Genomic DNA, 16,066 nt, shown 5'->3' on the forward strand with positions numbered 1-16,066 from the left:
TTGTCTTCACATGTTGTATGGAGAGATCGTCAAGGAGATGACAATCGTCATGGCTCAGTTGTCATCATATGCGGTGTGGAGATATCGTCATGGAGATAATGATTATCATGGTTCACTTGTCATCACATACAGTATTGAGAGATTGTCATAGAGATGATGATTGTCGTGGTTTACTTGTCATTAGATGCAGTATGGAGAGAGTGTCATGGAGATGACTTTCAGTTGTCCTCACATGCTGTATGGAGAGATCGTCAAGGAGATGACAATCGTCATGGCTCAGTTGTCATCATATGCGGTGTGGAGATATCGTCATGGAGATAATGATTATCAAATTAGACAGTCCTCTTTAGGATATATAATAAAAACAGGCCTGATATTGAATAAATATGTCAATGATTATTGTAAATCATTCATATTGATCTTAAAATGTATGATTTATACATCGAATATACAGTTATACCCACTAATGTTTACGAGGACTGCGCCCAAGACAGACATTATTCCTTCTATATTGATACAGAGTTTTGACCATCTTAAGTCCTCCTTTACTTACATTCAGAAGGATTCCTTTTTAATTCCAACGTTTCACGAGGTGGCAGACAACATTTTTTTTCAGCACCAGTCACAATCCATTAAATCTATGTATACATTTTAACTATTTTTGATAGTGTTCAGCAATTTTTAGAACGTATTGTATGTTTAACATCTGTCTTCAGGAACAATTTGAAAAAAAAATGAAATTATTTTTATTTACTGGTTCCCAGGGCAGCCAGACTCGTACGATAAAGCACTTCCACTTCCTAACGTGGCAGGACTTCCAGGCAAACGTTAAGCACGACACCATCCTGAACTTCATCCGAGACGTACGCCACCAGATACAGCCACCTGATAAGGCTGGGCCCATGATCGTGCATTGCAGGTTAGTATGTTACGTGGGTGCACTCGTGCCATTGTTGTCTTGTTATTGTTGGGTTGTTCCCCTTGTAAGACTATAAACACAATAGCAAGAGACAAGCTTTGTCACTGGCACCGCACTGTTTTGTTTTGCTTTGTTAACAGTATTAAATTACATCTAGCTAATGATCAGCTCTTTGTAACCATTAGCTCAGCTTATTGTAACCATCATCTGCTCAGCTCATTGTAACAATCAGCTTGGCTAATGTAACCGTCAACTCATTGTTATTATCAGCTCATTGCAACCATCAGCTCTGCTTATCGTAACCATCAGCTCAGCTCATTGTAACCATCAGCTCTGCTCACTGTAACCATCAGCGCAGCTCATTGTAACAAACAGCTTATTGTAACCATCAGCTCAGCTCATTGTAACAAACAGCTCATTGTAACCATCCGCTCATCTCATTGTAACAAACAGCTTATTATAACCATCTGCTCATCTCATTGTAACAAACAGCTTATTGTTACCATCAGCTCAGATCATTGTCATAAACAGCTTATTGTAACCATCCGCTCATCTCATTGTAACCATCAGCTCAGCTCATTGTAATCATCAGCTCTTTGTTACCATCAGCTCATTGTAACCATAAGCTCAGCTGAATGTAAAAAACAGCTTATTGTAACCATCAGCTTTGCTTATTGTTAACATCAGCTCGGCTCATTGTAAACATCAGCTCATTTCAACCATCAGCTCTGCTCATTGTAACCATCAGCTCAGCTCATTGTAGCCATCATTTCACATTTCATAAATTTGTAAGTGTAACATGCTACAGTATCTTATTTTGTTTGCCAACCTATAAAACCTAAACTTGGTTTTTCAATACAAAAACAACAGTTATCTTCAACACATTCTCTTTGAGATTATAACACAATTATACCAAAACAAAACAAGTGTGCTGAGCTTGATCCTGTAATAAAGGGCATAACATTGTTTGATATATTGCCGACAGTTTATTAAATTTATTAACTTTACCAAGAATGAGGTCATTGTAATTCAAAATTTAATAGTAAACAACTTTGAATTGAATTATTGTAACAATGTTTTCTTATATAATTTCCAGTGCGGGCGTTGGTCGTACAGGGACATACCTGGCCATCGACTACTTCATGCAGTTCATAGACGAACACGACTTTGACGTGGAGATAGACATCTTTGACTTTGTCCTCAGGATGAGGGACAACAGGATCTTCATGGTTCAGACTGAGGTACTGGGGCGGTATTCATAAAGCTTATTAGTGAATATTTTTAACCTAGTGGAATTTCTCAAAAGAATTAACAACAAATAATTTAAATACCATCCATTTTTTATCAAATAAAGTTGTATGCGTTTATCATTTGGATCCTTTTTAGCTCGACTATTCAAAGAATAAGGAGAGCTATAGAACACACCCAGGGGTCGGCGTCGGCGTCACACCTTGGTTAAGGTTTTGCATGTAACCACATTAGGTCATTATCTCAGCAAATGCATCATGTATTGCATTGGAACTTTAGATATATATTCCCAACTATCCAACCTACTTAATTAATCAAGTTCGATAACACTAATTTAAATATAATGCAAATTATTGGCCTTTATCATTTGACTAAGAAATTCTGTTAAGGTTTTGCATGTAAACACACATAGGTTAATATCTCAGTTATTACTTGATATATTGCATTGAGACTTTATACAACGCTATTCAACCATCCAACCTACTTGTTTAACCATTTTGCATATAATGCCAATTATGGTCTTTTATTTTTCGACTTTAAAATTATGGTTAAGGTTTTGCATGTAACCACATTTAAGTCAATATCTCAGTTAATACATCATGTGTTGCATTGCAACTTATGAGAAGTGTTGCCAACTACATTGCATTGCAACTTATGAGAAGTGTTGCCAACTACCCAACGAACTTAATTAATCAAGTAGGATAACTCTATCTTGAATATAATGCAAACTATTGCCCTTATTATTCGACTTGAAAATTCTGGTTAATATTTTGAATGTAAGCACTTATAGGTTAATATTTCAGAAACTACTTGATGTATTGGAAAATCTTTCCAAGTCATAAATTCGCTTTGTTTTGTCAAAAGATCTCATTGTTAGCTCGTTTTACAAGAAAGATTGTCATGTTATTGTGATAGCCTTAGTGTTGTCAGCAGCATTTTCATGCAAAAACTTATCACTTGGCAATAACATAAAAAGAAATTGCCAGGTTAGCGCAGTGGTTAGCGCACTCGCTTTACACCAAGGCGACCCGGGTTCGAATTCCCGGCCTGGGCACATGTGAGTTTGGTTTTTGGTCAACAAGCCGGATATGTTGGTTTCCTCCGGGTACTATGCCCCCCCCCCCACATCACAAGACCACACTCTTGCCTAAAGAATAAGTAGTGCCTGTTTTATCAGGGTTTATGACCACTATAAGAATTACATCGGGATAATATCGGTTTTGAAAACAATCGGTCTCATTAGCGGGTTGGTCGTGAAAACAGAGTGGTCGCATATAGGGTTTTTACTTTGATATGAAGAATGTGCTAATGGTCTGATTTGATGTTTACAGGAACAGTATGTGTTTATCCATGACTGTGTAAAGGAGATGTTGGACAGCAAGAGACTGGCTGAGAATAACCTGTACGAGAACACCGGTGGTAATCAAGGTAATGGTAGTTCTTAGTTTATACCACTGTACATTCTGAGCTCGACTTGTTTTCGCAAAAACAAACATTGGAGGTATTGTCACAGCCAAAGTGTCGTCATAGGCGTCATTGTGCTTTGTTTTTAGCCTTGGCAATAACTCAAAAACTGTTCAGGATATTCAAGTAACATTTGACATTTGGGACACAAGTATCTAGAGACAATACACACATCAAAAGCAAGGCTCATGACCCTGGCCTTAATAATTGTTGAGTTTAATTATTGACAAACATTGGCGCTTCCTTCAAAATACCCTAAGACTTTCTTATTGTCACAAAAATGGGGTGGGGTGGGGTGAATGTAAGGGTCATTAGATAGCCGATGAATCACAACCGGTGGAATTAAAACTGCACCTGAGAATATATCACCTGGGATATTGTAAGAATTAATCAGGGTCCATATCCTGTAATGTGTGATGGTGCCTGGCAGGATAGTGAGCTCAGGGAATTTGATAAAATTAATATCCATTGTTGCATGCATCTTTCCATTACTGACTGCTGTTGCTTGCAGATACTTGATTATTTTAATCACGATATTTAAAGGGTTATTCATAACTTATTTGTAAATTTGTGAGTACTTGTCACAATGAAAACTTGATTAAAAGATGATATTGAAATATCGTTATTTAGTTTTGTATTTAAAGCTTATATTTTATTATAGCATTGATTTCATACACTAATATTGAGTTGTATTCTTTGTTTATTCATATGTTTGCATATTGGATAGTTTCGAACAACAGACCGTTTAATAATAATAAAGGTGTAATTGTTTTTTAATATCCATTCTTTACATTTTATTCAGAAGGAGACTTGTTCCAGAACACATCGCAACAGCTGTATGAAAATGTGCAGTACAATTCCTCTGATCAGCGTACAGAACTGTAGCCTCGAGAGAAATGGGGCGGAGTTAAACATGGGATCAAAGATAATCCATATAATTGATGTGACGCTGAGCTGTCGGATTAATATTCATAACAGTTAAACCAATGAAAACATTGTGACAATTACCTTGACAAACAAAATAACATGTGGACTAGAATTCAATAGATTCTTTTTTTCAACCGTTCCTTTTATTAGCTATGGCGGAAGAATTACCTTGATTTTAGCGTCATGTCCATTGTTTTATAAAACTTGTGTTATATATCCACGGTTAATTATTATAACAGCTTCATTTTGCTTTATTTTTGATTACTTTTCTTTTCTGAATTGCTGACAGCGTTCAATTTTACTTGCTTGTAAAGACATTGTTATATATATAAGGATTTGTTGAGAAAATGTGTGGTTTCAATTTGGGGGATTTTTTTATAATCAAGATTTTGATTATAATCAAAGGTGTGATTCTTATAGGCTAAATGAGTAGGTCTGCAGCCCGCCTAAGATAAGTTAATGTTGAAAAACCATTATCAAATTGAGTTTGTTTCACAATTTTTGGAACGGGGTCGGGGTCTTTTTGATTGGGAAAATAATTTACTAAAATTTTTCTATTTTGCCTTATAAAAACAAGAATGTTTTTAAAAATACCAAAGGCAAAGATTAAAGAATATGATAAAGTTTGTTTCTTGAAGAATATACCAGTTTTTCCATACATAAATGTTTTACAGGTAAAATATATAATTAGTTTTTATTTATTAATTTTAAAGCATGAAATTGCAAATTTATTTTAATTTTTGGGAAAAAGTGTTGGTTTTATCATTTGGAGTGTGGTGAATTTCGGCCCCAAATAGGTCCGGAAAAAAAATCTGAATCAGATTAATCTAGAGCAGAAGAGTAAGGAAATCTAAAGATAACACAATAAAACTGTACTTCTGGCTTATATTTTGACATCTCATTACTGAGCATACAAATTTTCCCCACATCTCTGGTTATCTTGGGCGGGCTGTACATATGAGGTTTTTCACTGTGTAACAAGAGACCATGATTACGAACAGTCTGAAGTCTGGGTTCAGACTCAAGTGGCAAAACTGCAAATCCTCATTTTATTGAGACTTACCTTCTAGTTTAGTTTTAATGATGAAATTTGGTGAAATTTATAATTACTGTTTATAATTGCTCAACCGCTTCCCTTTATATTTTTGCAAAAGAAATGAAAAAAAAGGATTTTTTTAACATACTGTAGTTAAAGTGCTTTTCTGAGATAATTCTAGATTCAAACTTGAGACTGTTTGTGCATCATGGCCCCAGAGGTTTGTTTTGATTCCTTTCTATCGCAACTGTTAGTATTACCACATGTATGTTGTTTTTTTCAAATTCCATTTTTCATGTAGCATTTCATGTAACCGTAATGTCTGCTATCAGGAAATGGGAGATAAAAGGGCTAGAATGCATAATCAGGTATCAGCCATTTCTTTCCCTTTTTCATTCAGTTTTGCCAAATACCCCCTAATGGGAATAGGAACATGAACATTTGACAAGTGTATTTCCGTGCAATTCAGGAAAAAAGGGTGGGGGATGGGGAATACATCGGGTAAAAACTCTCAATAACTTTTATATATATTTAGAACATAGTGGGACTGAAACAAATTATTCCAAGTCTATTAATACTTTCAGTAGTATGCAGGGAATAATTAAGTCACATTCTTGGGAGAATATTGCACTGCCTACTTTCTATCATAACATTTGGTAATGTTTTGTTTTGTTTAGCAATAAAACTCTCAGGGGCCTGCCTTAACCATTTTAAACTGTACACCCCTATACTTGAGCAAGGTGTTGGCATATTCATGTCTTTCATTTTCTCAAAGTATTCTAAAAAAATTAAACACCAACTTCCTACAAACAATAACCACCCTTAGCCTTTCATTGTTACTTCTGGTTTTGAGCTTTAAGTACTTGCCATTTCGGGGCCACCAATATTGATAAGTACGCCCGGCGTACTGGCGTATGCCTAGGTAAGCCCCTGATTATGAGGTGGTTCACTCAGGATTGTTTTTTTCATGACACTAATTTTACAATGTTTTTTTGCAATCATATTAAGGTGTGCATGCAATACATTGAGAAGTTTAGACTTCCTTTGTTATAATTATATGGAAAAGTACCATTTTTTGTACAAAATATTCATATTTTAGTTAAAAAGTTCAAAACAGTCAGACTGATTAAGAGTATTTTTCTCTAGTTCCCTTTTTCCATAGGCCATACCAAATTGATGTTTGGAAATTGGTATAAACTAAAATGATGATGATTATTTCAACAACTGAATAAAAAAGTATTATTAGCTGCTATTCTTTCTAAGATTAAGGATGTATATTTTTTATGTTTAAATTTCACGGACAACCAAACAAAAAACGAACAAAAAAATGTTTATATTTTGCATAATTGAAATGATTCAGAATTTCCACTTTGGGTTAATATATATAACAAATACTCTAGAATGTCATTCATAAATTTGCACACTAAATATTAGTTTGGTAAAGAACGAAACAAACTGGTATGTCAAACCTCATTTGCTTCAATATTTCATAGTATCTAAAACTGCTTTTACATCAGCTGGGCTGGAAAATGGCTGTCTGATGGGCAATGTTTTACATGATTTGATATCTGAACATCATCTAATATTTATACTTGTTTGTGATGTCACGCAATTAACTGACAGAATTTACTGGGTAACAAGTCTTCATGCAAATCACTTAGTGCTATGTTTAAATCGATCATTTCGCTTTTCTTGTTACTAGTTAATTGCTTTACTTGAGTTTTGAATGTAAGTGGTTAAGGTGTGTGTTTTTACAGAAAACAGCCATTCAGATTCATGTTCTTAAATCATAACCCAATTTTTTTGATTATCCTAAGTCTCTTAAAAAACAAAAAAGGTCTTACAAAATTTCGAGTTTCCTTACATGACCTATTAATCGAAGTAGAAAGAAATCATAACATCCCAAGAACAGATAGAATTTGTACCTTATGTAATATAAATGACATCGAAAATGAAATTTCCTTTCAGTCTGTCCAAAATATCATAATCTACGAAAACAATTCGTTAAACCATACTTTTGCCGTTGGCCAACAAAACAAAATTTATTACCCTTTTGTCCTCAGACAGCGGAAAAACTATGCACAATGTTAGTAAATATTTATATCATGCATCTTTGTTACGATCGAGAACCTAATTGAGTAAAGAATTTGATGATATGATATATAGTATACTTCTCTATTGACTATGTCTTTGCTCTTGACGATGACTTGTTTCGTATGATTTATTTCATATGTTTTGCATTTTGGCTATGAAAGTTATATCATTTAATGCTGAATAAATGTTATGTTATGTTATGTTATGTTAATGCAGAACCAAGCCAAGTTAATACTTTTTGAGATATTATTTTCCTCTAAGAGAGATTTGAGACATTTAAAGGAAATTGTTTAAAATGTGATCATCATCATCTATGATTTGTTGTATTTAACTCAGTTCAAGAAATAAATTTTGCTTAATGAAATCAGTTTGTTCTTAAAATATTTTATGCTTAACGTTTATAAAGAAATTCGACCTTTATATCGATCCAACATATGTATGCACATCATACGTTTTCATTTGATTATATTCGGATCTTTCATTAAGATTTATGTGCCATGGCAATTATATTAGTGTAAAATACTCAACACGCAAAATCATATAATCTCTTTCATTCTGATTTCATTGTATGTTTCGCTGTTATACCATCAAGTATTTATTAATAATCTTCAACATACAAAAGAATTAAAATATTAAGTTGGAAATCATTTTTATATCAATATATTTTTGCATGTATTCTTAATTATCTTTTATGCCAAAAGGGTACCATGTTTATACATGTCATTTAATTCTTTTTTGTTCTCTTTTCGCTAAGATTTTGATTATTTATTTACACATTTCTTTAGTTATTGTACGAGTTCTACAATCCAAACTATATCATATCCAAAGCTTTATTTAAATACCATATCAAAATCTAATTTGCCATATCAGTTGTGTTTTTTTCCACAACCAAGCCTTTTACAGGTGAAAATTTGCCTCTGAACACAAACTATAGAATTTCATATAAATTGTACATAATTAAAATTAAAATTGTTACGAACTCTGTTACCTCACTGTAGATATTAGATACTAAAATGTATAATGTTAGATTCCTAAGATATGATTAATCTTATGATCGAGTGAACGTTTCAAATCATCATATTGAGTGATTGACTCAAATAAATAATACAGCTCTTAATTAAAAGAAAACCGTATAACAAGTCAGAAATATTAATTTGATAACGGCGTTATTATATGATAATACTTTGTTAAAATGGCTCCTAACGACGTAAATGTGACTAAAAAACACTGGTTGAAAAAAATATTCTGACGTAAACATAATTTATTTTATTGATTTTTAAGCAAAAGTCAGTTTGATATTGTACTAAATTAATGTTCAGCATAATTTACTGGTACGGTTACAGGGTAATTTCTAGCTTACATACATTCTAACTCTTGTTATACCGGTACCCGTATTTTCAAACTGTGTGTTTTATTAATAAATGTGCTATGCAAGGCCTCTTTTCCAAATTGTGTAATTATTTTTATAGAGAAAAAAATGTATATTAAGTTGTGCACAAATAATTTTGTTTTTATATATATTTACTGATACATTGTGTAGCAAGATTTTTTTGTATTAATTGTGGATATTTTTGTCGTTATGCATCCTGTCCTGTTTTAGTAAGAACAAATCTGTCATCATGGAGAACATTATGGGCACCCTTATGCCTTCATTAAAGTAAATGCTTAAGACAATCAAATGTTGTTGTTTTTTTATACTTATACTATTATTATGATAGCTACATACAAATTTTGCATATTTGACAGTAAAACATATAAACATACTATTACTAAAACATAATTCCTAACATCTTTTGTCAAATTAATAACGTTCAAGTTTTTCTTAGTCGTTTTCTCCTTTAGCATCCTTAACTTCCTTGCCTTTTTTAAACCTGGCTAAAACCCTTTGTAACAGAGCTGCTGAAACAGACGTATCTTAATTGGTTTATCAGCTAGCCGAGGAAGAAATATCGAGAAGTTTTTTAAACCAAAACTCTGAAAGCACTTCAGATATTCACATGAAACTTGGTAAACATGTTCATTTTGGATATTCCCATGACACTTTGCATACATGTTCACCTAGGATATTCACATAAAACTTGGTATACACGTTCACTTAAGATATTCAAATGGACCATGGTATACAAGTTCATTTCGGATATTCACATGAAACTTGGTATACATGTTCACTAAGATTATTCACATGAAACTTGGCATACATGTTTACTTAGGTTATTCGAATGAAACTTGGTATACTTAAGATATTCACATATATTTTGACATACATGTTCACTTAAGAGATTCACATGAAACTTATACATGTTTACTTAGGATATTCACTTGCAACTTGGTATACATGTTCACTTAATATATTCACGTGAAACTTGGTATACATGTCTAGGTATACGTGTTAAGAATGGCAGTAAACATGTACTTTCTAATATTGTAACATGTAGTAACAGACTCATCCTGTGGATTTAAGTAAGACTTTGACTTATTCAATCACTTAGGGAAAATGACAAACACTCAAATAAAAACCTTGCGTTTCCATGCTCATAATGATTTATCCTTAAAATAGCTATCATTATCAATAGTATTTGTGTTTGAATAAAAATCGTATATTACCCATTAAGCTATGTCTGTGTTTGTGTTTTAAACAGTTGCTCCAAAGTCTATTTTGGGCTGAAGTGCTTGTGACTGTACGTCTTCTGTACCATTATGTTATTATTACTTTGGGTAATATCTATTTGTTTAGAGATGAGGAGCACGTTTGTTTAGTTTACGATCTGACATTTGATATCGATTCTTAGTTTCTTGCTTGTTTATTCTGCTTATCTATATATGGTTATATATCTGACATATTATATAATAATCAAATAATAAAAATACGAAAAAGTAGAACACTGTTTGTTATGTTTTCTTTTATTATATTCAGCCAAACATAAATAATTTATGTGTTAACCTTATAAAACATAAAACAACGACTGTATAGGAGTAGTCTATACCGGGAAAGTATATTTATTAACACACAATACAAATAATAAACATCACTCTATCAATGGTATCATGACAACTTACCGTGGCAATATGTGTCCATGGACTTAACATATCATCAGGAAAATAAACAAAATCACTTTGCACAAAGCGACTGCTGTAAAAGTTCATGAAACCACCTCATTCACTCTGTACAACATTGTCATCCTCTCCCAACTTTCAGAACGACACAAAATCGTTTATCTGAAAAATATAAAACTTTATGAATATGTTCAAAATTCAACAATATCTAGACATTAGATGAATCATAAACACCCATATAAAATCATAAAGGGTGGGTTGGTGGGAAAACTACCAGTTTTCTCTTGTCTACTTCCCGGTATAACCTCGAATGACGAATGCATGTTTATAAACGGCTTTTATACTAGCCGTTTACTTTTGTAAGCTCACTGACCATTACCATATATTGCAATAATCGGAACAACCTTGACCATGACCACCATACATGGTAATAATCGTAAATACGTTTTATTCAGAACCAAAATAAATATATATTTATCACTCAAGATGTAAGATAAGATTCCAACATTGAATTGGTAATCTTGAGTATGAAAGAATGGAATGCAATGCTAGTTGGCAGTATTATTCCTCAACTGTTGCTCAGTAAATGACATTGGGTGTAGACGGTTGCACAAAACAAGAACTTGACGCACGTGTTGCCCAGTATGTGACCTTGAGCATAGTGTGTGTAACACCAAAACAGGGTAGGATGACCTATGTTGTTGCCCAGTATGTAACCTTTGGTGTAGTGTGCACATCACAAAGCATGGGGACACTTGAACAGTAAATGACCTTGCGTGTTATGTGTGCAGCGCAAAACATTGTGGCACTTGTTGCCCGTATGTGACCAAAAGTGTATTGTTTGCACCACCAATTATTGTAGCACTCGACCACAAGTGTGGCCCAGTATGTGACCTTGGGTGTTATGCGTGCAGCACGAAATATTGTAGAACTTGACCAGAAGTTTTGCCAAGTATGTGAACTTCGGTTTAATGTGTGCAACACCAAAACATGGCTGCATGACCTTAAGCATTGCACAGTATGTCCACTTGGATGTGATGTGTACATCATCAAAACATGGTTACATGACCTAAAGAATTGTCCAGTATGTAAACTTGAGTGTATTGTGTGCCATACCAAACATGGTAACATGTTTTAATCTCTGCCAAGTATGTGACCGTGAGTGCAATGTATGCTAAACCAAAACATGGCAGCAAACCTAAAGCATCGTCTAGTAAGTCACCTTGAATGTTATGTGTACTACACCTCGAAAATGATAGTGCTTGATCCAAGGAGTTGCCCAGTATGTGACATTGTGTGTAATGAGTCTTACACCTAAAAATCGAAGCACTTGATCAAAAGAGTTGCCAAGATTGTGACCTTGGGTTTAATATGTTCAACTTCAAAATATGGTAGCATGGCCTAGAGCATTCCTCATAATGTGACCTTGGGTGTAAGGTGTGCTACTCCAAAACATGGTAATACTTGACCCAAGGGTTGCCTAGTATATGACCTTAAGTGCAATGGGTGCAACACCTTACATGTAAGCACTTGACCGAAGGGTTGCCCAGTATGTGACATCGAGTTTTATGTGTGCAACACCAAACATGGTAGCACTTGATCAATGGGTTGCCCAATATGTGACATTGGTTGTAAGGTTACTACACTAAAGAATGGTTGCACTTGATCCTAGGGTTGCAAAACATGTAAGCACTTGACCGCAGAGTTGCCCATATTGTGGCATTGAGTGTAATGTGTGCAACACCTTGACCTTTAGCATTGCCCAGTATGTGATATTGACTAGAATGTATACCATGTTGCCAAAACATAGAAGATTGACCTCAACTTTTCTGAGACTATATCAGAGTTGATTTCTTGCACAAGACATGAATTAAGAAAGTAGTGCTATAGTAGTGTATACGCGCAAACATGTAGCCTTAATAGGGCTCTGCCGAGCTTCGCTCGGATAAGAGCCCGTATGAAGATCCTGGGTGCAAGTGTTCTATAGTTGAATTAATAATATTTTATTGCATGAGAACACGTTTGACAATGACAATATCATTTCAACACAATATTTAGACCGACATTATAAAATCAAGCATACAAAGGCATTGGGCCACGAGTTATGCAAACATCAGTTACGGCCCTCTACCGAAACGTCAAATTCTAAACCAAGCAAAGGTGCTTTATAAGCAAAACAAACAAAAAGAAGAGTTATATCTGATGTAAATTGCATTGTTTAAGTGGAAAAAACATGATACAGTAGGAAATGTAGAGAAAGACGTGTGAGAGAAAGAGAGATAGAGAGAAGATGAGCTCCTGGTACCGATTGTTAATTTAGCTAAAAGTCTTAATAAAACGTTGAGCTTCACTAAAGATCAGGACGTTGTCCTCTCCTGAAAGGTTGTTGATATCAAATAACAGTTTATCTGTACTGAGCGGATGGAATTTTCGAGTCTTTCTAAAGAGATTTAATCGATTTTTTCTATAGTTATTGAGCGGAAACGTTTCACCTGAAAGTCACTGCGACCGTGACCTTTGACCTCCTGATTTCAAAATCAATAGCGGGCATGTACTCATGACCAACTGGCATTTCAAGTATGAAGTTGGTGCAAGCTCTCCTTAGTTATTCAGCTGAAACCCTTTTCCATCGATAGGTATTGGTGGACACATAATTAAATCCCACTTTGCCTTAAAACTTATACCTGACACAATGTACCCTTAAACTTTATCCTTAATTCCTAAGTCAAATCAGGGGCCATAATTTTGTTTTAGGATTATATGGAGTTATGTAATGTCATTGTGTGATGGTCCTGAACAACTATGTGAAATATTAAGGGAATTGAATGAAGGGTATTGGACTTACAAGTGAAAATTCCAACTTGCCCTAAATCTTTAACCGATAGCCGACACCAGGGCGAGTTGTAAAGCCTCCTTCTTCTTTGAATAGTCAAGCTTAAAGGTACATTAATACTATCAACATTTAGTTCTTCTTCTTCAAGGTCACTGTAACCTTGACCTTTCATCCGACGACCCCTCAAATTAATAGGGGTCATCTACTGGTCAGGCCAAACCTCAAAGTCAACTTAAAGGGCCATGGGTACAGGCATTTTCCAGTTACTACTCGGACAACCATTTCACATTTAAGGTCACTGTGACATTGACCTTTAACCAGAAGTCTCCTAATATCAATAGCGGTCATTTACTAGTCAAGCCCTGTATATTTGATGAACAAAGGTTCAAGTATTGTTGAGTTATCACTCCGAGAAGCTTTTTCAACCTTTTTGTGTTAAAGGTCACTGTGACATTGACCATTGACCAGATGAACCCTTAAATCAATAGTGGTCATCTGCTGGTCAGGAACAACCTCCAAGTCAAGTTTGAGGGTTATGGAAGCAGGTATTGTCGAGTTATCAAGCTGCAAACGTTTTACCATTCAAGGTCGCTGTGACCTTGACCTTTGACCAGATGATCCCTAAATCAATAGATGTCATCTCCTGTTCAGGCCCAGCCTCAATGTCATGTTTGATGACCATAGGTCCAGGCATTGCTTAAGGTCACTATGACCTTGATCATTGGCACCTAAATTCCATAGGGGTCATCTACTGGTCATGGCAAACCTTCATCTGAAGTTTGAGGAAATTGTCGAGTTATCTCTCTGACAAGCTTTGGTCTACCGATGAACCGTCTGACATGTGCAAAGCAATAACCACCAGTTCTGCGAAGGGGGGCATAAATATGTATCTATGTGGTATTTGTTTTTAAAATTAAGAAAACACATCAAGTTTTATATTGGCAACCTATAATGGTGGATGTCCTCAGTGTGAAGGCAATAGTAAACAGCTGTGTGTGTTTACTCCTAAATTCTAATACTACATTCCCTTCATGTAGTCAGTCCTTATGTTTAGCTCAATTTATGTGTTAACCTCTGTACTAACCTTTACTGCAAGTATTTCCAACTGACTTGTAATATCCTCCCTGACACTTACAGGTGTAGGAAGATTCGCTTCCTGTACACACTGCAAACGCTGTGTTACATGGGTCACCAGAGCCTGATGTTGCTGCGGTACATGTACCTTCAAGGTTTACCTCTAAAAAAGAAACAATTAAATACTTTCATTACATTTTATTTTTTAAAATATATAAGTGGACGTATTAATTCAATACCTATAAGTTTGCCTATGAATTGTTAGCATGTAGAAAGGTAATGTTTGAAACCTCTTACTTGATGCACACGTTCCTCCAATGATGTTTCCATTGTCATCATAGTAAGAGGATTGACACTGGCATTTGCGACCACTGCACGCTGAATTTGTGTCACTGGAAGTGCAGTCTTGGCGTGTTGAACAGAATTCCCCCAGTTGTTTTACTGAGTTAAACATAAACAGGATGGAATTTCATGAACATTTATTTACATTAGTTAGTTGGCCTTCAGGTGTTTATTTGAGTTCTTTAATGATATCAAGCATTCACCTTTGATAAACTCACAGAATAAAATATCAAATATTTAAGGCCAAAGCTGCCTTGTTTGAAATAATCCAATACCTTTTAAGATGAATTAAATTTAAGCTTTCATTTAAACTATATATGGAAAACCAGCATCATCCAGTGGCAGCCATGTGGCTTGAAAATCATGACAGCTTGACATCTTCAGTAAAGGATAAAAAGCCAATGAAAAATACATCTTATGCTAAAAAATGGTATTTTGAAAATTAACATCATCTTATGTTAGGTGAAGAACCACTTACCTTTTTGCATAATGTGTCAGCCTGATAGTGACAAAAAGATGTAACCATGACTACATGTACTTGTGCGACAACATTTATAACGTATTTATGTGTTCCCAGTTGATGGGCTCATATTTTGGAAAAGTCAAGTGTTCAGCAACTACTGGACAGCAGACTTTCTTTACGTTTAATGTAACACAAGTTTCAATCCTCTTTAATGCATTAAAATCATCTTTGAGAAATTATTATCCTCATTTAACACACATTTTTCTGATATTCATATATACACTTAGTTCTCTAAAACTTACCTTCACTGCAAGTGTTTGTGCCTGACTTGTAATATCCTTCCTGACACTAACAGGTGTAGGAATATCCACTTCTTGTACACACTGCAAATTCTGCGTTACATGGGTCAACAGAGCTTGATGTTGCTGCGGTACATGTACCTTCAAGGTATACCTCTAAAAAGGAAACAATGAATAGTTTGTGATCAGATTAAAACTGATTGTTAAATCCATCGATTCAATAAATTCCATTAAAAATTAAAGCTATGCCAAGGAAATGTGTGTGTTATTTTAAGTATAAAATCCCAAATTTGATACACAATCAAACAATGGC

At 34.6% G+C, this 16,066-nt stretch overlaps 1 protein-coding gene across 1 annotated transcript in view; it reads left to right on the top strand.

Annotated features, from left to right (window-relative positions):
- Positions 1–10,517, top strand: part of LOC128223399 (tyrosine-protein phosphatase 10D-like) — a 63,120-nt gene extending 52,603 nt beyond the window's left edge. Inside the window, exons 27-30 of the mRNA XM_052932679.1 lie at positions 765–919; positions 2,016–2,160; positions 3,499–3,595; positions 4,434–10,517. Coding sequence (XP_052788639.1) covers positions 765–919; positions 2,016–2,160; positions 3,499–3,595; positions 4,434–4,516 — 480 coding nt within the window. The 3' untranslated portion in view covers positions 4,517–10,517. The remainder of the gene's footprint in view (positions 1–764; positions 920–2,015; positions 2,161–3,498; positions 3,596–4,433) is intronic.
- The last annotated feature ends 5,549 nt before the right edge of the window (positions 10,518–16,066 follow it).

The sequence above is a fragment of the Mya arenaria genome, chromosome 17 (assembly GCF_026914265.1).
Source record: "Mya arenaria isolate MELC-2E11 chromosome 17, ASM2691426v1".
Taxonomy (NCBI): domain Eukaryota; kingdom Metazoa; phylum Mollusca; class Bivalvia; order Myida; family Myidae; genus Mya; species Mya arenaria.